Below are 24,104 nucleotides of genomic sequence, written 5' to 3'. Positions count from 1 at the left end.
GGACGGAGCGAAATGGCTCGGTGGTTAGCACACTTGAGTCGCATTCTGGTCAAAGTCGCGACAGGACATTCACATTCACTTACGTTTCCAGTTAGTTCCCTAAATCACTCCACGCAAAGGCCAGTATGATTCATTCGAAAGGGCACAGTCGAGTTCCTTCCCCATTCTTGGCACAATTCGAGCTTGTGCTGCGTCTCTAATGACCTCGATGTCGACGGGACATTACAGCCAATTTTCCTTCCTTCCATCCTTCAATCGTTGTGCTACGGATTATTATTGTTCATTATCACTAATCAAGGCGATGCATGGGTTACGTATCAGCAAGATATCAAACACTGCGGAAGCATTGCGACACCTTACATAGTGCTTCTGAATAGTTTAGAATGGTCGAAAGAGTAAAACTCAAAAACAAGCGATCACTTTAAATTAGCAAAAACTTAAACTACGCAACGAATGCGTGCGTAATTACACTGCTGGCCATTAAAACTGCTACACCACGAAGATGACGTGCTACAGACGCGAAATTTAACCGACAGGAAGAAGATGCTGTGATATGAAAATGATTACCTTTTCAGAACATTCACATAATGTTGGCGCCGGTGGCGACACCTACAACGTGCTGACATGAGAAAAGTTTCCAATCGATTTCTCATACACAAACAGCAGTTGACCGGCGTTGTCTGGTGAAACGTTGTTGTGGTGCCTCGCGTAAGAAGGAGAATTGCGTACCATCACGTTTCCGACTTGGATAAAGGTCGGATTGTAGCCTATCGCGATTGCGGTTTATCGTATCGCAACATTGCTCCTCGCGTTGGTCGAGATCCAATGAGTGTTAGCAGAATATGGAATCAGTGGGTTCAAGAGGGTAATATGGAACGTCGTGCTGGATCCCAAAGGCCTCGTACCACTAGCAGTCGAGATGACAGGTATCTTATCCGCATGGCTGTAACCGATCGTGCAGCCACGTCTCGATCCCTGAGTTAACAGATGGGGACGTTTGCAAGACAACAACCAGCGGCACGAACAGTTCGACGATGATTTCAGCAGCATGGACTATCAGCTCGGAGACCATGGCTGCGGTTATCCTTGACGCTGCATCACACACAGGAGCGTCTGTGATGGTGTACTCGACGACGAACTTGGGTGCGCGAATGGCAAAACGTCATTTTTTCGGATGACTCCAGGTTCTGTTTACAGAATCACAATGGTCGCATCCATGTTTGGCGACATCGCGGTGAAGGCACATTGGAAGCGTGTATTCGTCATCGCCATACTGGCGTATCCGCCGGCGTGATGGTATGGGGTGCCACTGGTTACACATCTCGGTCACCTCTTGTTCGCATTGACGGCACTTTGAACAGAAAATGTTCCACTGCTGCCATGGCCAGCACATTCTCTAGATCTCTCACCAATAGAAAACGTCTGGTCAATGGTGGCCGAGCAGCTGGCTCGTCACAATATGCCAGTCACCGTTATTATGGCCACAGGTAGTTGTTCTGCGTACTGATTTCTCAGGATTTACGCACCCAAATTGTGTGAAAATGAAATCACATGTCAGTTCTAGTACAAATATTTGTCCAATGAATACCCGTTTATCATCTGCATTTCTTCTTGGTGTAGCAATTTTAATGGCCAGTAGTGTATTATACTGAGAAGAGTGAATTGCACCCACAATGTACCAAGTTAGCCTTAATATCGGTGCATTGTTTAGCAATCACGAACTCGCGCATGTTATAATCGTTAGTTTCTAATTCTTTCTTTTCCTTTACTTCAACAACAGTTTTGTGCCAGCGTACCCATGTAGAAGTCTATCGTTGTGCTACGGGATAGTACTGATCATTATCTCTAATAACGGCGATGCATTATTTAAGTATCAGCAAGAAGTCGCACATGTGGAAAGCATTGGAACACCTTACGTAGTGCTTCTGAAGAGTTTACAATTGTCATTAAGAGGATAAAACAAAAAAAGAAAAACTTTCGCTTTATAATTAGCCAAAGCGTAAATTATGCATCAAATAAGCGCGTAATTATTATACAGAGAAGAGTGAGTTGCACACGCAATGTACCAAGTTAGCCTTAACGTCGGTGCATTGTTTAGCAATCACAAACTCTTGCCTCTTATAATGGTTAGTTTCTTATTTGTGCTAATCATTTACTTCAACAACAATTTCCAACCAGCGTACCCTATGTAGCAGATAATAACAGTACAAACATAGCAAATATTTCATGGTTCTCTATTTAATAACACTATTGAGAAGATATCTGATTATCAAAGATTGCAAATTTCGAAAATCTCACTGTCGCTGCCATACATTTCAAGATTTACGTTTTGCTTTCCATTGTAAAACTATCACTCGTATGTTGATGATGGTGGTTATGCACCTTTATTGTAGAGTTAGTTAAAATATAAATAATGAATTATGCGCCTCAGTGCACCATGAACAGGTCTATGATAACAGTTAAAATTCTGAGACAGGCTGAGCTGATTAAAAAAAAAAACGAGAGAACCGGTTTTGGCACTCCCTCACGTTTCATAAAATCATAAGTTTTCCCTTGTATTTTATTTTATCTGGCATTCGGTATGATTAATGGCCATAAACAAACAAATTGTTTTTAATAAATACATCTGTGATTTGAGGTAAATTCTGTACATTATTTTTAATTCTCAGAATATCTATTTCTACATACCTATGATACTGTTCCTCCAATCACGAATTTTGCATTAATTCTTTCTCGTGAAGAGCACAAATTCCTAGTTCTTTAGAAAAAAAATCGTTTTGCGCAAATTACGGGTCTAACCATTGAGGAAGAAATAAAAATATACTTTTAGACTCTACAAAGCACTTCAGAAAAGTAAATGAGACCTCTAACGACTATTTACTTTACTCATTTCACTTTCGAAAAATTTTCACAGAACTCTTACCCAGATCCAGATCAGCACCTCCCAAGTATTTTGTCATTCGGTATTTTCCCCTGTATGAAAGAACGTAGTAGTACACAGGCGCCGTATCCTTGTACTTCCTGACAGCCTCATCCGCGTTCCAGATAAACAATCCATCAGTGTATAACTAGAAAGAGAAAAGTGGAAACTATTTGTATGGCAGATCATTCCATAAAATTCAATAGCGAAAGAAAAAAAAATACTTTTACAGAACAATGTCGGTCACTTTTATTCACACATGCATTAGTACAAAAATTTGATAGGGCAAGCGAGTAAAATCACACAATAAAAACATGAGGCATTTAGTCTTGTAGTGACAGTAACTTATGGTAGTATTACATGTATCCATTAGTTTAGAGTTGCTTCATAAAATACAATCCATATCTATATCTACATGATCACTCTGCAATTCACAGTTAAGTGCCTGGCAGAGGGTTCATCGAACCACCTCGAAGCTATTTCTCTACCTTTCCACTCTCAGACAGCGACTGGGAAAAGTGAGCGCCAAAATTTTCCGTGCGAGCTCTGATTTCCTTTATTTTATTATGATGATCATTTCTCTCTATGCAGGTGGGCGCCAACAAAATATTTTCACACTCTCAGGAGAAAGTAGGTGATTGAAATATCAAGAGAAGATCCCCCCCGCAGCGAAAACGGCCTTCGATTTAATGACTGCCACCCAAATTCGTGTATCATATCCGTAGCACTACCCCCTCCCCCTCCTTATTTCGCGATAATACAAAACGAGCTGCCATTCTTTTAACTTTTCCAACGTTCTCCGTCAATCCTATCTAATGCGTTTCCCACACCGCACAGTAACACTCCAGAAGAGGGCGGACAAGCGTAGTGTAAGCAGTCTCTTTAGTAAACCTTCTACATTTTATAAGTTTTGTGCCAATAAATAGCAGTCTTTGGTTTCCTTACCCCGCAACATTACCTATGCAATTGTTCCATTTAAGTTATTCTGTCACTGTAATTCCTAAGTATTTAGCTCAATTTACAGCATTTAGATTTGTGTGCTTTATCGTATGAACGAATTTAGTAGACTGTTTTTAGTGGTCATGTGGATGACTTGACGCTTTTCATGATTTAGAGTCAATTGCCACTTTTTGCACCGTACAGATATCTTGTCTTTATCTGTACGCAGCTTGTTTTGATCGTCTTGACGACATTAAATGACGGTAAATGGCAACATCACCTGTAAACCATCTCAGAGAGCGTCTCTGATTGTCTCCTTAATCGTTTGTATAGATCAGAAACAACAGAGGCCCTATAACACTTCATTGACGAACGGTGGATATTACTTCTGTTTCACTCGATGACTTTCCGTCAGTTATTACGAACTGTGACCATTCTGACACGAAATCACAATCCTATCATACAAATGAGGCGACACTCTATAGACACGCAATATAATTAGAAGTTCCTTTTGAGAAACGGTGTCAAAAGTATCCTAGAAATCTATAAATATGGTATCAATCTGACGTCCACTGTCGATAGCACTCATTACTTCGTGAGAATAAAGGGCTTGTTGTGTTTCGAAAGAACGATAATTTTTGCATCCGTATTGGTTATTTGTCAGTAACTCGTTTTCCTCAAGGTGATTCATAATGTGGAGCACAGCATATGTTGCAGAATCCTACTGTAAAGCGACGTTAGTGATATGGGTCTGCAACTCACCCGATTACTACTGTTTCCTTTCTTGGGTATTGGTGTGACTTGTGCAACTTTACAGTCCTTTGGTACGGATCTTTCTACGAGCGAGCGGCTGTATATGATTGCTAAATACGAAGCTATTGTATCAACATACTCTGAAAGGAACCTGACTGGTAAACAATGACGATCGGACGCCTTGTCGTTCTTAAGTGTTTTAAGCTGCTTCGCTATACCAAAGATATTTACTTCTAAGTTACTCATGTTCGACACTTATTGTTGATTCGAATTTTGGAACATTTATTGTGTCTTCTTTTGTGAAGGAAGAGTGTTTAGTAACTCTGCTTTAGTGGCATTGCCACAAATAACATCACCATTGTTATTGCGCAGTGAAGGTATTGACTATATATTGCCACCGGCGTACTTTATATACGACCAGAATTTGTTTGTGTTTCCTGCGAGACTTCGAGATAGGGTTTCATTGTGGAAACTATTACGAGTTTTCGCTAAATATCAAGCTTGTGTAAAACTTCGCCAATCTTCGAGATCTTGCGTTCTTTTTAATTTGACATGCTTCTTTCGTTGCTTTTGCAATAGTATTCGGACCTGTTTTTTGCACCATGGTGGATCAGTACCACATCTTATTAATTTATTTGGTATATCTCTCAACTGCCATAGCTACAACTTCTTCGAATTTAAACCACATCTGTTCTACGCTTATACAGTCACACAGAAAGGGTTGGAGTCCGTCTCTCAAGAAAGGTGCCAGGCGCATTTTTGTCTCGTTTCTTAAATAGATAAATTTTGCGTATACTTGTGGTAGGATTGGATGGTAAAGTGGTCAGTCGAGCTACAACAGCCTTGTGGTCACTAATCCCTGTATGTGTCACGATGCTGCTTATTTGGTCAGGAGTATTTGTTGCTGAGAGGTCAAGTTTATTTTCTCAAGCATTTACACTCCTGAAACAGTTGTTCAAAACAATTTTCTGACAAGGCAGTTAAGATTTCAGACGACGTTTTGTGCCTACCTCCGACTTTAAACCTATATTTTCGCTAATATATCGATGACATATTGAAATCACCACCAACTTTAATTGTATATATGAGGTACCTATTTGAAATGATACTCAAGTTTTCTTCGAACTGGTGAGGAACTCTATCATTTGAGTCGGGAAGTCGGTAAAAGGGACCAGTTATTAATTTATTCCGACTTTCAAGCATACCCTCTACCCTTACTAAATCACAGGAACTAGCAATTTTAGTTTCACTGCAAGGTAAACTGCTTCTGACAGCAATAAATACTCCACCACCAACTGTATTTCATCTATCCTTACTGAACACGGGTAGGTCCTTCGTAAAAATTTCGGCTAAACTTATTCCCGTCTGAAGCCAGCTTCCCGTAAGTATATATAGAAAGAAAGAGCTTTGTGACTTAACGAACTATGAAGTGAACTAGATTGTTATTGCACCCAATTAGGAAACGATCTGTTTTCGTTCTTACTGACAACACGAAATAGTTGTTTCTTGGGATGGTATCCATTAGTACCAAACTGTACATGAGGGAAAGATTAAACCTCGAAGTTTACAGTCAAAAGGCTGTAAATATAAGTGAAACGCTGTCTATAACAGTGGCGCCTGAGTGCGATATACTTAATCCAATGTAAATGTCTCATTAAGTGAAATGTATCATTGGTCCGTATCCGTCAACGTTTTTGATTCGTGATTATGGCTGTTGTTCTAAGGGGAACATTTTAGCGTTCTTTTCTAGACACTGCATGGCTTCTTAGTGATCGTGCTATCTAAATTTCGTTCACAATCCCATACACGGAAATATTTGGGCCTGTGGATAGTAATAAGACTTAATATTCACCCACAGTCAGCTGTCGAGGTAGATGCATTGGACTCCTGTAAGTAGTGGACATTTCTGTGGTCCATTTCAGGATTCCAGGTAGGATTAACTCTTCAGTCGTGCCTTTCATTGACAGTAATATATTGACACAATCAAAAGCAAATCTCCGTGTTCCGCCCCTGATTTGCCAGTCGGGACAGCCGTGTCACACTCTGCCAGCGGTGGCTGGTGGTTGTGGTGTGGAGGGGCGGGGCATGACGTCAGCACACCACACTGCCGGCCATTATTTTATTTTTCCCTGGCAATACTCGGTATTGAACCTAGGTCTTCCACGTGGGAGTCAGATATGCTGACCAATAATCTACAGAGGCGGACTAATGTAGTGGGTAGCATGTTATACACCTAAGTGATAGAGAAAATAAGAGATTCTTAATCTTAAATTTCATTTTAGTCGGAATACAAACAGTACATTCAGTTTGAGAATATTTACTTCACTGAGTTTGCTGACAGAAACTTCACCGTTTGAGAAGTAGAAGTCCTTAATCTTCTTAGTGACGAAATCAGCCTCTGGCTCTCCGTCATACGATAAAGACAAGGGAAACAGCCTTTCTCCATCCTGTGTCAAATCTTCCAGTAGCTGTTCATTTGCTATGAAAGCTGAAATGTAGAGCAATTTTTGATGAAACGTTATTCAATGGACGTATATCATACATTCGTCAATATTTGCAGGGAATCATAAGGCTACGTCATTTCGCTAGTGACATATGAAAATTTTCTCTACTTTAACTGTGTACAGTACTGATGTACTATACTTATGACCACTTAATTTAGAGACAGATACTTAGTAGCGTGTTGCAATTAGTTTCTCCTCCATGGTACCTGCTTTCAGTCGTGCCACGGGTTCCACTATACTGCTCAAGCTTTGCTCTTACCAGCTGAGTTAACCAAGCCTAGGTAGCTCAGATGGGGAGAGCAATTTCTACGAAAATCGGGATCGAGGTTGAAATCACTGTCCGACGCATAGTTTTAATCTGCTCGGAACTTTAAATCTGCTTTTTCTTTTTCTGGTGATATTTTACCGTTTACTCTAATGATGACAGAGATCTAAATGGAAAAGAAAAACTTAAGTGTTAAAATATTGAAGTGTTAGAATTTTTAAAAAAATAATATAAAAACCAGGAAATATTACCAATGAAGTCTTAGTGCTATTTCTATTTGGTGGGTTATGTTTCCAGTACGGATGAGATCAGAAAACATGGATTCGTACAGTTGAAAAAGGCAACGAATCATGAAATAGTATTCAGAGCGGTCAAATTAGATAAAGACACACTATGTGGTTACTGAATTTATTGTCATCATATTACAGACGGAGCAAATATTTCGTAAACAGAGAGAAAACGAAATTAAAAGTCTGAAAATATTGCAGATATCAGTATATTTCCAACCAAAAACAAACATCATGAAGTACACTCGTGAGCCAAAACATTATGACGACTGTCCACCACGAGAACAAGCGCCAGCTGGTGGCGCGGTAAGTATTGTGTTCAAGCGTAGCAGAGACACTATGTGATCAAAAGTATCCGGACACCCCCAAAAACATACGTGTTCATATTAGGTGCATTGCATTGTGCTGCCACCTGCTGCCAGGTACTCCATATCAACGACGTCAGTAATCATTAGACATCGTAAGAAAGCAGAATAAGGGGTTTCGCGAAATTCACGGGCATCGAACGTGGTCAGACGATTTGGTGTTTGCGACATACGTCTGCACGCGAGATTTCCACACGCCTGAACATTCCTAGGTCCATTGTTTCCGATGTGGTAGTGAAGTGGAAACGTGAAAGGACACGTAAAGCACAGAAGCGTACAGGCCGACCTCATCTGTTGACTGACAGAGATCGGCAACAGTTGAAGAGGGTCGTAATATGTAATAGGCAGACATCTCTCCAGACCATCACACAGGAATTCCAAACTGCATCAGGATCCACTGCAAGTACTATGACAGTTCAGCGAGTGGTGAAAAAACTTGGATTACATGGTCGAGCGGCTGCTCATAAGCCACAGTTCACGTCGGTAAATGGCAAACGACATGTCGCTTGGTGTAAGTAGCGTAAACATTTTACAATTGAACAATGGGAAAACGTTGTGTGGAGTAACGAATCACGGTAAACAATGTGACGATCCGAGTGGCAGGATGTCGGAATGACGAATGCCCGGTGAATGTCATCTGCCAGCGTGTGTAGCGCCAATAGTAAAATTCGGAGGCGATGGTGTTATGGCGCGGTCGTGATTTTCAAGGAGGGAGCTTGCACCCCTTGTTTTGCGTGGCGCTATCACTGCATAGGCCTACATTAATGTTTTAAGCACCTCCTCGCTCCCCACTGTTGAAGAGCAATTTGGGGATGGCGGTTGCATCTTTCAACACGATCGAGCACCTGTTCATAGTGCACGGCCTGTGGTGGAGAGGTTACAAGACAATAACATTCCTGGAATGTACTGGCGCGCACAGAGTCCTGACCTGAATCCTATAGAACACCTTTGGGGTGTTTTGGGGCGTCAACTTTGTGCCATGCCTCACCGACCGACATCGAAATCTCTCCTCAGTGCAGCACTCCGTGAAGAATGGGCTACCATTCCCCAAGAAAGCTTCCTGCACCTGATTGCACGTATGCCTGCGAGAGCGGAAGCTGTATCAAGGCTAAGGGTGGGCCAACACCATACTGAATTCCAACATTACCAATGGAGGGCGCCACGAAATTGTAAGACATTTTCAGCCAGGTGTCTGGGTGCTTTTGATCACATAGTTTATCATTCTAGTGATGACGTGGGCCGCAAAGGGGAAAAGTATCTGCCACTTTGACAAAGGGGAGATAGTTATGGCCCGGCTCCCGGGAAACGGCGAAGTTTATCTACTGTTCGTGAACTACTGTCGTGAGCATCCTCGAGGTGTGTGATAAAAGTAATGAGAGTACAACACTGCGAGCGGTGTTACTCTACTTGTGCAGACATGTGTGTTCATTCCTTCCAGATGTTCATTCCAAGTTTTAGTTCGTACAGACATTCGTGGCTCTTTACAGCGCCGCCAGTGAAGTTGTGTTTGTGTTTGTGTGTGTGTGTGTGTGTGTGTGTGTGTGTGTGTGTGTGTATCTGTGAATGTAGCAAAAAAGAAATAGCGAGACTTAGAGCTAAGTTAAGCAATCAAGTTTTGTGTTACTCTTGGGGAATCTGCGACCTACACCTTTGAAAAGCTGGAACAGGCCTACGGGGAACATTCCTTATCAAGAGCAAAAATTTCTGGAAGGCCGAGAATACGCTAAAGACGAACGTCGCTCAGGAAGGTCTTTATCTTCAAAAACCGACGAAAACGTGATCTTGCTCTTGTGAGATCAGGCCGACGTTTAACAATAAGGATGATGGGTGACCTGTAAAACTTCAACACTTTCAGCGTACATAAAATTTTGAAAGAAGATTTGCACGTGCGAAAGGCTTATGCGAAAGTGATGCTGAAAACCCTCAAAACAGCAGAAGAACAGTGGAAGAAGTATGTGCGTTGAAATTTTTGAGAGGACTGCAAATGACCACTGGTGACGATTCCTTGAGTTTTGAGTACGATCTTGAGACAAAGTGGGAAAGTCAGGAGTGGCACATCCACACATCTCCTCGACCGAAATAGCTCGAATGAGCAAATAAAAGATGAAAATTTGCTTTTTTAACTGTAGAACGGTTTGTTCATCTAGGACAAACTGTCAACCAAGAGTTTAAAGATGTCCGTGAAAGGCTCAGGGAAAGGGTGAATCGACGCGCGCGGTAGCCTTGCTGTCTGAGGCGGCGTGTCACGGTTCGCGCGGCTCCACCCGTCGGATGTTCGAGTCCTCCCTCGGGAATGGATGTGTGTGTTGTCCTTAGCATAGGTTAGTTTAAGTTAGATTAAGTAGTGTGTAAGCCTAGGTAACGATGACCTCAGCAGTTTGATCCCATAGTACTTTCCACAATTTCCCAAAGGCTGACTCGAGTGAAACTGGACATTGCAGAAAAGTTTGTGCTGTCTCATGCCAACACCCAGTGTCCCCATGTCACAAGGCCACTTCCATCACGGAATTTTTGACCTCTAAAGGCATTCCTATTGTTCCACAGCCCCTCGTATTCAAGTGACCTGAGTCCTTGTGATTTCTTTCTATTCCCGAAACTGAAACCGAGCGAGGTGGCGCAGTGGTTAGCACACTGGACTCGCATTCGGGAGGACGACGGTTCAATCCCGTCTCCGGCCATCCTGATTTAGGTTTTCCGTGATTTCCCTAAATCGCTTCAGGCAAATGCCGGGATGGTTCCTTTGAAAGGGCACGGCCGATTTCCTTCCAAATCCTTCCCTAACCCGAGCTTGCGCTCCGTCTCTAATGACCTCGTTGTCGACGGGACGTTAAACACTAATCTCCTCCTCCCCCGAAACTGAAAAAGTCTTTTGGAAGTCTCGAGAACTTTCAAAGGAACGCGACCGACATACCAAAGGCTCTGTCAGATGAAGCGTTTCAGCGCTGCTACCAGGACTGGGAAAAACGAACGACTCCGTGTGTGAATGCGTGCCTTAGAGAATTACCTTGGAGGTAGTAATGTTGTAGAGGTCAGAGACTTGCCCAGTCCTTGAAAGCAGGATAGGCAACAATCAGTGGCAGATATAACAGCAGAGTACAATGCTGATGCAACCTAAAGCGTTTTTGAGTATACAGTTAAGTGGACATTGTTGAATATACGCCTCCGTAGTAGATGACTCCTATTTGTTTCCACGTTAACTCAACAGTCACTACAATTATGACTGCAATGACACGGTATCATCGACATTGCACCGTGGATCAATGAAAACGTGTCCCCTGGTCGGATATTACACCAGGTCAGTTGTCATCTCCGGATACACCACCATCATAACGAACGGCTGTTCGAAACATACATCGTGCCATGTATCGACAGTGACGGGTTTGACAGTGTTATGCCATGAGGACATTTATGTGCGATCCCATGGGAGTTGGTGTAATAATCGAAGGCAACATGACAGCTTTGAATGACAAGAAATTTTGTCACAGTCCAGATGGTCCAAATGGATCTGAACACTATGGGACTTAACATCTGAGATCATGAGTCCCCTAGAACTTAGAACTACTTAAACCTAAGTAACCTAAGGACATCACACACATCCATGCCCGAGGCAGGATTCGAACCTGCGACCGTACCGGTCGCGCGGTTCCAGACTATAGCGCCTACAGCCGCTCGGCCACTCCGACCGGCTGTCACAGTCCACTTGCATCCTATGATACTTGGTTTCTTTCACGATGGCGACAGCATCTTCCGGCAGGTTAACTGTCTGTGCTACAGTGGTTTGCGAAGCATGATAGTGTATCAACATTGATGTCTTAGCCATCCAGTTTGCCTGATGTCAATCTGATAGATCAAGTCAGAGACGCTGGCGGACGCTTGGTGCGTGGCACGGACCGCCAGTCCGCAGTTTACGGGAATTGGGTGATCTGTACGTAGATACCTCGTATCACACAGCTCTGGAAAACTACCAACGACGCTTTCGATTCCATGAAATTCAGAATCACTGATTCACTTTGTTGCATAAGCGTACCAACACACTATTAAACGAGTGATCATAACTGTGTGGCTCATCAGTGAATAACAAAAGGCAGTACGTTCTCACATCTTATTATGAAATGGGGTGTGCAGTTCGAGGATTTTCTTGCAAATAACACAATGTTCCACTGACCCCTTAAGTTTGAAAACATATGCTAGTTTTTGTGCTACAGGAAATGAGACATTAAACCGTCTTCTAACGTTAAGTTGCTAAATTTTCAGCTACCGAAAATATGAAAAAACAAAAAGTAACGTGCCGAAATGAGTGAGTAATAAAGGTTTCATTTTTATGCTCATCACTACTATTTCTTCTTTTCGGCAATTCATAACGTTTCCGATGTCGGTGTAAGCAAAATAGCTTGTATGGTATCTGCATTGAAGGAGCTACCAAAATATTTACCTCGACGCAACTATTAGTATTCCATACCGTAAGCCTTCGAGAATCATCAGCGAGTCAACCTGTAAAACCGAAACCTTACCCGCTGCTAACAGGTACCCTTCGTCCTGAGTGGCACCTGTCATCCATGGAATTGCTGTATGAGGCTCCAGTTCAAGTGGATGTTTGGGTAGAAACGAATCTTCTCCTTCACCTTCTATAGCTGGTCGGAAAGGTATGAGTGGGCTGAAGAACCATTCCTACAACAAAGAAACTAACGTTATTTAGGTTTGCATAATCTAGAGTTTTCTCGAAACTGTAAAAGAAATTCAGATGCAATAATAAGTGACCTGCTTTGCTATTTTGATCCTGCAGCCATTGTGACATGTAGCTGCCAGTGGGCATTGATTCACGTAATGCTGTTACGGCAATCGGTGAAACGCCACGAGTAATGAGTAGGGGCACTACATCAGTACTGTGCGGATAAGATGAGAATTTTGGTATGACGGGAGATATGCTAGGACATTCCGTGCAGTTGCGATCGCCATTTTGTCTGGATGGCTCAGTGGTCAGTCGGCTTTTGGCGGCCGTGGTGAGTGGACCTCCGGCGTGTGCTTTGCGCTGCGGTCTGCTGCGTTCCGGTCGGTAAGTCAAGCGTCTGATGCAGTAGTTAGCTGCGTTATTTCAGACTCTTGATGGATTTGTATTAGAAGGAGAGATGAATCAGCTTAATATGCTACTGGACATTAAAATTGCTACACCACGAAGACGACGTGCTACAGACGCGAAATTAACCGACAGGAAGAAAATGGTGTGATATGCAAATGATTAGCGTTTCAGAGCATTCACACAAGGTTGGCGCCGGTGGCAACACCTACAACGTGCTGACATGAGGAAAGTTTCCAACCGATTTCTCATACACAAACAACAGTTGACCGGCGTTGCCTGGTGAAACGTTTTTGTGATGCCTCGTGTAAGGAGGAGAAATGCGTACCATCACGTTTCCGACTTTGGTGAAGGTCGGATTGTAGCCTATCGCGATTGCGGTTTATCGTATCGCGACATTGCTACTCGTATCGGTCGAGATCCAATGACTCTTAGTAGAATATGGAATCGGTGGGTTCAGGTGGGTAATACGGAACGCCGTGCTGGGTCCCAGCGGCCTCGTATCACTATCAGTCGTGATGACAGGAATCCTATCTGCATGGCTGTAACGGATCGTGCAACCACGTCTCGATCCCTGAGTCAACAGACGGGGACATTTGCAAGACAACAACCATCTGCACAACAGTTCGACGACGTTTGCAGCGGCATGGACTATCAGCTCGGAGACCATGGCTTTGGTTACCCTTGACGTTGCATCACAGACAGGAGCGCCTGCGATGGTGTACTCAACAACGAACCTGGGTGCACGAATGCAAAAAGTTATTTTTTCCGATGAATCCAGGTTCTGTTTACAGCATCATGATGGTCGCATCCGTGTTTGGCGACGTCGCCGTAAACGCACATTGGGAGCGTGTATTCGTCATCGCCATACTGGCGTATCACCCAGCATGATGGTATGGGGTGCCACTGGTTACACGTCTCGGTCACCTCTTGTTCACATTGGCGGCACTTTGAACAGTGGACGTTGCATTTCGGATGTGTTACGACATGTGGCTCTACTCTTCATTCGATCCCTGCGAAACTCTACATTTCAGCACGACCGCATGTTGCAGGTCCTGTACCATCATTTCTGGATACAGAAAATGTTCGACTGCTGCCCTGGCCAGCACATTCTCCAGATCTCTCACCAACTGAAAACGTCTGGTCAATGGTGGCCGAGCAACTGGCTCGTCAAAATGCGCCAGTCACTACTCTTGATGAACTGTGGTATCGTGTTGAAGCTGCATGGACAGCTGTACCTGTACACGTCATACAATCTCTGTTCGACTCAATTCCCAGGCGTATCAAGGCCGTTATTACGGTCAGAGGTGGGTGTTCTGGGTACTGATTTCTCAGGATCTATGGACCCAAACTGCATGAAAATGTAATCACATGTCAGTTCTAGTATAATATATTAGTCAAATGAATATCCGTTCATAATCTGCATTTCCTCTTGGTGTAGCAATTTTAACGATCAGTAATGTGAAAGAGACACGTTGAAATTTGTGTCTGATCAGAAAGTTCAGAGACCGAATTCATTCGAAATTGAGACATGTCTAGAGAAAGTTGTGAAAATTTCGTTTGAGGATATCGTAGGTATTCGCCTTCCAATTGTGAGCAGGATCAAGTACGTAAAGCTTAAAAACACAGAATCGTGTGAGAAAATTGTGGAATCTAGTGGCGGAACATTTAAGTATTAACATCATGATGGCAATATTAGTGAAGTTTGTGTTACGCATGCTGGTTTGGATTAAGGACTGTCCGTTTCTTGGAACTGCCATTTGAAATCACCGCTGAGCACATTAATTCGGTGATAGCTCCTCATGGGAGAATAGTGAGTAATTCTGCAGAAATGTGGTCTGCTGCTTACTAGTTCCCCGTCTTGAATGGTATTAGGCAATTGCGAGTTGATTTACGCAGGCACATACCCTCGTATATAAATGTTTGTGTGATTATCATGCTATAGTAACATATGGTGGGCAGACAAGAACCTGCGCGTCGTTCGGCGGTACAGGCCATGTCCGCTCGCAGCCGACACAACGCCGAGTGGCCCGGCCCAGATACCTGCGGGCGAAGCTTGAGACCCCCTGCTACTGTATGTCAATGTTGCTTTTAACTTATACACGGCAGCCGCTGGACAGCTCCATACGCGACACGCTCCTGGCGCTACCCAGGATGACGCTGCTCGCGTCAATGAATTGATAACGGACGATAACGACTCGACAGCGACAGCACAAACAAAGCGTCAAGAAAGAGAACCTAATATCACTGTTGAAGTATGACAAACCCCGGAACCGACTGAAGTCTTTCAGAAGGAGCAGACTCCAGAAAACAACAAGGAAACCGAGCCACCACCAGCCAGCGAACGGGACCGAGTGCAAGAAACATACGAGGCAATGGAAAACGCTGAAATCTCCCCAAGAGGCAGTCCTACAAGAAGGCATAAAAAAGGGGGACTAGCTCACAGGGGTGCTGAAGAACTGGCACCGCCCTTACGAGAAAAAGCAAAGCAGATTAGCAACAAACTACATGAAGAACCACATAGTAATCCGGTTCTGAGTATGCATGCATCTGACCCATCACAAACCAAATCAAGTACACCATGTCACATGTCAACGGACCATTTTTCACACGAAAGATTGAAGCTGATAGCAAAATGTGATACAGAGAAGGTTCTCGCTGAGACTAGAAATGCAGAAAAGACACATCTAGAGATAATCAACACAAAAATGGGGCTGAGGAATCGGACGAAATGAACCAAGACGAAGAAATGAATGAAACTGGAGGAACGGGACAGATTCCTGCCCGGCAAGATGAACCGAACACGATGGATAAAACATTGACGGAACATAATGTGAAATAGGATATAAGTCCGACAGCACTTCTTAAGACGAACACTGACTTCGATAATGAATAAGACAATATGATCGCTGCACAAGCCTTCAAAATCGCCACGTTGAACGTTAATAAGAAACGTTCCTCCTTACATTTGCAACATCTCCAAGACTTCCTATAAGCAGCTGACGTTGATGTACTACTGTTGCAGAAAGTAACAGATATTAAATTAGAAAAGATACTTGGGTACAACGCCATAACTAACCCTGGTATCGGTGCAGAACTGGGAACCGCCATTCTTACGAAAGAAGGCATCCGTGACACACAAACAGTAAAGCTTGCAAACAGTAGAGGAACTGCAGTGACTGTTAATAAAGTCCGCATCATCAACGTTTAGGCACCATCTGGCAACAATAACAGGCATGCTAGAGCGGATTTTTTAAAAAGTTAAATCGTTCATTTATTCTGTACACATCAAGATTATGTAATCCTAGCCGACGATTTTAATTCTGCCCTTAGCCTGAAAGACCAGACACCGAATTTCAAGTCCTTAGAGTGGTTCAAATGGCTCTGAGCACAATGGGACTTAATATCTGTGGTAATCAGTCGCCTAGAACTTAGAACTATTTAAAACTAACTAACCTAAGGACATCACACACATCCATGCTCTAGGCAGGATTCGAACCTGCGACCAGAGCGGTCACGTGGTTCCAGACTAACAAGTCCTTAGAACTTGCAGTTAGCCGACACCTGGGAACATACACATGGCGCACAGCCCGGTTTTACATATTTTACCAGCCACTCAGCGAGCAGGCTGGTCAGGATTTACGTGTCGTCCAACCTAAAGAACCATGTACTCCCGTCTGAGGCCTGGCCCACTATGTTTTCTGACCATGCCGCGTATATCAGCACAATAAATTTACAAAAACGAGAGACTTACCGAGCGAGGGGCTTAAAAAAACTCAACGTTACACATCTACAAGATGAGGAATGTCATGTGGCATTTACTAATGTATGAAAGGAATGCGAAAAACTATTCCCGTTATACAGTTCTACCAAAGCTTGGTGACTATAATGTGCTAAGCCTAAAATAAGAAGAATGTTGAAGGACAACTCACGACAGAAAAGCTGCTGGATTAAATAGATGACTGAGTTTTATTTTAGCTGCCTTAGAGACCTATACACCCTGGACACATGATTAATAGAGTAGTATACACGGATTCAGAAAAAGCTAAACTCTTAGCACTGAAGCGGCGACGGTCAGAAGGTTTCAAAATCAGAGCAAGGATACGAAACACTGTAGAAGTGGAAGAAATTGCTATGTATCATGTAATGGGTAAGAATAAGAGAGGAAATAGAAAAATATTGACAGAAGTTAAGTTACCTGATGGGACTAGTCTCACAAAACAGAGTGAAATTCAAGGGGCAGTGCATAAATATATCTCAGACATCATGTCCAACAAACGTACGAACGACGGGGCGCGGCGAGACCTTGTTAGGAACGTCTTCAGGCAGAATTATCACAGAGTAAGTAGGAAACCTCACGGCTGAAATAGAGGAGGACGAACTGTAAGATGTAATAGCAGAGTCCCAAAATATAAATCGCCAGGATCTGATTTGTTCTGGCCACAAATAAAAGCAAGCTATGCATGTTCAACGCACTCATGAACGGACATTTCCAAAAAATTTCCTGAAGGGAGTATAGTTCTAAAGCCTAAAATCTCACTTAGCAAAGGAATAGGAAACCTTCGTCCAGTAACATTACTCAACAGTGATTACAAAATTATGGCCCGCTTAACAGCAAGAAGATAAAATGGTTATTAACTCTATAACTGGCCCGTACCAAACATTTTTAGGCAAAGACAGAAACACCTATCAGAATTTATGCGAATATAGGGATATAATATCAACCGCAAATGTCTGCCGAATAAAATGTGCTTTAGTGTCATTAGACTTCGAGAAGGCGTTTGACGGAGATCATAAGTATCTCCTCGGAATCATGGAACTGAAGATTATTCAGCAAATATAAAAAAAAAACTGTGTAGCACGAATACTGATGAACGGACAACTAAGCACAGAGATTGAGATGACTGGATCCGTACGACAAGGTTGCCCAAAGTCAATGGCCCTTTTCGCAATAGCAATAGAACCTCTCCTCGCGACACTCACGCATCATCTACAAGGATTGCATATCAACCGCAGAGAAAATAGTGTGTAACGTTTATGCGGATGATGTGGGCGTCCTGGTCTTAGATGAAAATGAGGTGGCAAAAGCTCTTCAGATTGTACACACATATGAACTTCCCTCTGGCGCCAAACTAAATAAGGAAGGCGGGCATCATGAACGTAGGCATAGGAATACGCATTCAGGGACAGTTGACGGAAGTACAACCTGAAATGTTTGGGTATTGAATTTAGGAGCAACATGCAACACACCATTACCATCAATTACAAAAAAATACTTGCGAGCATACGAGCATCTGTACAGGGGAACGGTATGAGGCAACTCGACGAGATACAATGCTCCCCACAAGGAAAGGAGGCTTAAATCTCGTTGATGCCAGTTACAGGTCACGAGCGTTATACGTGTGTTGAATGTACAAGCCATGGAAGCAGCTGCTGGACAGCTTAACGGCCCACTTGCTGAATGAAATTGCTCCTGCAAGCATGCAGCCGCCAACAGATGTGCAGCATTTACCAACTAGTCTTTGCAACCTAAAAGCTTTTCTCGTTGAAGACAGTCATATCTCATCGATGCTCTCAGAACAGCAATTGACGAAAGTAAAGGACATCTATACATATTTGATGAAAGCTAAGGAAGGAAATATCATTAAAAGAAAATACCCTAACAACGACTGGTCAGCAATTTGTAAAAAACATCTACGATCGGAACTTTCCCTCTAAAGTGAAACCAACTTGGTATAATGCAGTCAGCAAGGAAATATGAACTAATTCCACACTGCATGCTATACATCTCAGAAATTCGCCCATGAGCGCGTCATACAACCTTCTTGATACTGAAGAACACAGATTTGTGTGTGAAAAAGTCAGAGAAATTTGGGATATAGTTAAGCAAAAGTTAGCGACTGTCAACAGAACATCTCCAATCATCTTCACCGCAGCAGATTTTCTGACTCCAGACGCAGTGCCATATCCTATTGCGAAAAGAAACGCTGTTAACTGGCTAAAAAATAAATTAAGCACGCTTCTTAAATAGAATCACGGAATAAAATTCTACAGAGAACAATAATAGATAAAGATTGGTATGGACTTCTGACTTGATAGTGTTGCATGATTACAGATAACTGGCACAACAATGTGGTAGATCCTTTCACGAGACATTCCAGAAAAGATATAAAGTCCGTGGCAAGAAGCACAGGACTAAATACTCATGAAAAAAATTAGTCGAAACATTTCTTTTATTTTAGTTTTTAATCACCTTATGCGTTATGAAGAGAAGTTGTATGTTCTAAAAAAGCTTTAACTTCAAGGGGATACCAGATTTTTTTTTTCCTATGAAGATGAGAGAATTCACGTTCATTTTAATTTAATATACTTGTCTTTCCGTTCTCAAGAGCAAGATTAATTTCATTTAATTAATATTAAGGAGAAATATTTATCTCCTTTATGTTAGCAACAGTGGTTAAGGCTGTGAGGTAACGGGCGAGTTGTGGTGCCCTGGAAATATTGTTTGTTCGGAGTTGGGCGGCCGCTCAGACAGCCGGGGCGTTAGCCGGACGAGAGGGGTAGGTAGCCCCAGCGCATGGTCCAGCCGCGTGGCTGCGACTTCCGCTGTGACGAGGACGGTGCTTTGTGTCGATGAAAGAGACTTGTATGCCGAGAGCGCCGAAGATGGCGGACTTTGTGAAACCATCATGGTAGACATTTCACAGTTCGTATAAAAATTAATAATCGCCAGATGAATCACGGTACCTCAAAAAGAAACATAAACATTACTATTATTTGCACGACGATTCAGATGGTTGTCATCAGGTTTTCAATATCTTTATTAGTTTAAAGTTTAGTATCTGACTGTAAATTAGACAAGCAACCCCCAGCAACGAATTTCCAAAATGTAAAAGCTTCGTCCGATTTCGTCGATCGATGTGCCTTTAGAAAGCTATTAGTGTAAACCTAAATTAGTATGAATTACAGGCATGTAACTTGAATAGTTCATGAGTTATTGGAGGTCAAAGTGGCCTATTACTATTGATCGCGTGAAGCCATAAGTACTCCACAGTTACTCGAGAAAACGGTAGCAGCATGCTTCTTGTTGTTGTGGTCTTCAGTCCTGAGACTGGTTTGATGCAGATCTCCATGATACTCTATCCTGTGCAAGCTTCTTCATCTCCCAGTACCTACTGCAACCTACAGCCTTCTGAATCTGCTTAGTGTATACAGCTCTTGGTCTCCCTCTACGATTTTTACCCTCCACGCTGCCCTCCAACACTAAATTGGTGATCTCTTGATGCCTCAGAACATGTCCTACCAACCGATCCTTTCTTCTAGTCAAGTTGTGCCACAAACTCCTCTTCTCCCCAACCCTATTCAGTACTTCCTCATTAGTTATGTGATCTACCCATCTAATCTTCAGCATTCTTCTGTAGCACCACGTTTCGAAAGCTACTATTCTCTTCTTGTCTAAACTATTTAACGTCCATGGTTCACTTCCATACATGGCTACACTCCATACAAATACTTTCAGAAACGACTTCCTGACACTTATATCTATACTCGATGTTAACAAATTTCTCTTCTTCAGAAACGCTTTCCTTGCCATTGCCAGTCTACATTTTATATCCTCTCTACTTCAACCATCATCAGTTATTTTGCTCCCCAAATAGCAAAACTCCGTTACTACTTTAAGTGTCTCATTTCCTAATCTAATTCCCTCAGCATCACCCGACTTAATTCGACTATGTTCCATTATCCTCGTTTTGCTTTTGGTGATGTTCATCTTATACCCTCCTTTCAAGACACTGTCCATTACGTTCAACTGCTCTTCCAAGACCTTTGCTGTCTCTGACAGAATTACAATGTCATCGGCGAACCTCAAAGTTTTTATTTCTTCTCCATGGATTTTAATACCTACTCCGAACTTTTCTTTCGTTTCCTTTACTGCTTGCTCAATATACAGATTGAATAGCATCGGGGAGAGGCTACAAGCCTGTCTCACTCCCTTCCCAACAACTGCTTCCCTTTCATGTCCCTCGACTGTTATAACTGCCATCTGCTTTCAGTACAAATTGTAAATAGCCTTTCGCTCCCTGTATTTTACTCCTGCCACCTTCAGTATTTGAAAGAGAGTATTCCAGTCAACATTGTCAAAAGCTTTCTCTAAGTCTACAAATGCTAGAAACGTAGGTTTGCCTTTCCTTAATCTTTCTTCTAAGATAAGTCATAGGGTCAGTATTGCCTCACGTGTTCCAACATTTCTACGGAATCCAAACTGATCTTCCCCGAGGTCAGCTTCTACCAGTTTTTCCATTCGTCTGTAAAGAATTTGCGTTAGTATTTTGCAGCCTTGAGTTATTAAATTGATAGTTCGGTAATTTTCACATCTGTCAACACCTGCTTTCTTTGGGATTGGAATTATTATATTCTTCTTGAAGTCTGAGGGTATTTCGCCTGTTTCATACATCTTGCTCACCAGATGGTAGAGTTTTGTCAGGACTGGCTCTGCCACGGCCGTCAGTAGTTCCTATGGAATATTGTCTACTCCGGGGGCCTTGTTTCGACTTAGGTCTTTCAGTGCTGTGTCAAACACTTCACGCAGTATAATATCTCCCATTTCATCTTCATCTACCTCCTCTTCCATTTCCATAATATTGTCCTCAAGAACATCGCCCCTGTATAGACCCTCTATATACTCCTTCCACCTTCCTGGTTTCCCTTTTTTGCTTAGAACTGGGTTTCCATCTGAGCTCTTGATATTCATGCAAGTGGTTCTCTTTTCTCCAAAGGTCTCTAATTTTCCTGTAGGCAGTATCTCTCTTACCCCTCGTGAGACAAGCCTCTACATCCTTACATTTGTCCTCTAGCCATCCCTGCTTAGCCATTTGGCACTTCTTGTCGATCTCATTTTTGAGACGTTTGTATTCCTTTTTGCCTGCTTCATTTACTGCATTTTTATATTTTCTCCTTTCATCAATTAAATTCAGTGTCTCTTCTGTTACCCAAGGATTTCTACTAGTCCTCGTCTTTTTACCTACTTGATCCTCTGCTGCCTTCACTATTTCATTCCTCAAAGCTAGCCAATCTTCTTCTACTATATTGTGGCCGTGCGGTTCTGGCGCTGCAGTCTGGAACCGAGCGACCGCTACGGTCGCAGGTTCGAATCCTGCCTCGGGCATGGATGTGTGTGATGTCCTTAGGTTAGTTAGGTTTAATTAGTTCTAAGTTCTAGGCGACTGATGACCTCAGAAGTTGAGTCGCATAGTGCTCAGAGCCATTTGAACCATTTTTTCTACTGTATTTCTTTCCCCCATTCCTGTCAATTGTTCCTTTATGCTCTCCCTGAAACTCTGTACAACATCTAGTTCTTTCAGTTTATCCAGGTCCCATCTCCTTAAATTCCCACCTTTTTCCAGCTTCTTCAGTTTTAATCTACGGTTCATAACCAATAGATTGTGGTCAGAATCCACATCTGCCCCTGCATGCTTACAAAAAAATATATTTATTCATCTATGTCTTTGTTTGTATCAGATATATACTATTCATGAAGAAATTGTTTAAATATTACTGTGTTTTAGAAAGCACAGAGACATTAGGCTACTGTCTTACTTTTGCCTTGTATTTCTTTGATATATGTTTATTTAATTTGTTTATGTATTTAATAATGTATGTTAGAGCGTGTTTATGGTCCAGCCATAGGAACATGTATTTAATGTCAAGTTATTTAAATGTAACTCCAGTATTTCGTATGTGTTTCAATATGTTTGTGTGGATACGTTGTCTTGGAGACATGGAGGAAGCGCTGTAGCCAATCACAGCACTCATTACTAAGAGAGGCGTATTGTGGTTGGGGAGGAGCATCGTTTCTGGAGAGGACACGTGGTAGTTCGGAACAGTGCTGTGGGAGGGGGAGTATGGCACAGGGCACGGGAGTGAGTGCTGGACTCGGACAGTACAGCACGACGGAAGTTGTTAAGCAGTAGCTATTTTTAAACTTTCAGGAAATAGTCTGTGTGAAGCTGCCAGTGTGATTAGAAACCTGGCGATATATGTAATTGGGAAATATCCAGTCATTTCTCAAGAGGTCATCACAATGTGTTCTACGACCAGAACCTTCCTTCGAATAAGACACCTCAACACATCAGCAAAGGCACAGAGGACCAAATAACAGCAGAAGAAAACAGCACGCAGGTGGAGAGCTTTTGCGGTTCATTTCAGATCCGATTAAAGTATATAAATTCTTCTTCAAATGGCTAAAAATGGGGCGATTAATCGTCTACCTTCCGTATCATCATGCGTAGTAATGTGACAAGTAACTGGACTCATAGCGTTTCCTTACTATTTAACATCAGCATGAGAAAAGTTTCATACACTATTTCCGACTGTGACGCAAAAACATGTTTACTAAACTGGAGGCTGTTGTGATTGTTGCGTTTACATACGATTGAAAATTGTGTAATATTTGGAAACGGACTAAAGGATACCAGGTTTTGAGTTATCTAATAGAAAATATTAAATAACAGAATATACGTGTTAAGGGGGCACAATCAATAGTTTTTTCATTACAAGAAAGACAACAAAAGAGTTTCGTAGTCTTAGTAAGTAGTTACATTCAGTCCCTGTATAGGTAAACTTCTATCGAACCCATTACTGGTTACATTGCCATTCAGTTTTAGTAAATTAACGTTGGTATGCGAGGAATGGCATCATACGCGAACGTGAGAATACGTCTCGCGCTGCTGACGTTTCTCGACAGTGACGTCACGCGGAAGCGCACTACCGCCGCCGAACGCACTGGACGAACCCTCTATGTAGGAATCTTGGGCAGAACTGACGAACGGTGAGTCATCTCGACTCAGCTGTCATCGCGACTGCAGGAACCGCCCTAGCACGCCTCCCGTCAGACCCAAATTCTCAACTTAGCCACACACTACCAACGCGGGGCGCCTCGCCCACTATCCTCATTACTGACGGCGTTTCGAGAATTCCCGTAAAAGTTCGGGCCTGGT

At 42.6% G+C, this 24,104-nt stretch overlaps 1 protein-coding gene across 1 annotated transcript in view; it reads right to left on the bottom strand.

Moving 5' to 3' along the window:
• The window catches only part of LOC124789986 (venom carboxylesterase-6-like), a 57,578-nt gene that overhangs the window by 11,129 nt on the left and 22,345 nt on the right, over nt 1-24,104 (bottom strand). Inside the window, exons 6-8 of the mRNA XM_047257529.1 lie at nt 12,545-12,701; nt 6,934-7,100; nt 2,924-3,068 (exon numbers count right to left, since the gene is read on the bottom strand). Of these exons, the coding sequence (XP_047113485.1) occupies nt 2,924-3,068; nt 6,934-7,100; nt 12,545-12,701 (469 nt within the window). The remainder of the gene's footprint in view (nt 1-2,923; nt 3,069-6,933; nt 7,101-12,544; nt 12,702-24,104) is intronic.

This window comes from Schistocerca piceifrons, chromosome 3 (assembly GCF_021461385.2).
Source record: "Schistocerca piceifrons isolate TAMUIC-IGC-003096 chromosome 3, iqSchPice1.1, whole genome shotgun sequence".
Classification (NCBI taxonomy): Eukaryota; Metazoa; Arthropoda; class Insecta; order Orthoptera; family Acrididae; genus Schistocerca; species Schistocerca piceifrons.
The sequence above is the reverse complement of the archived record's forward strand: the minus strand, read 5'-3'. Positions and strand labels throughout refer to the sequence as shown.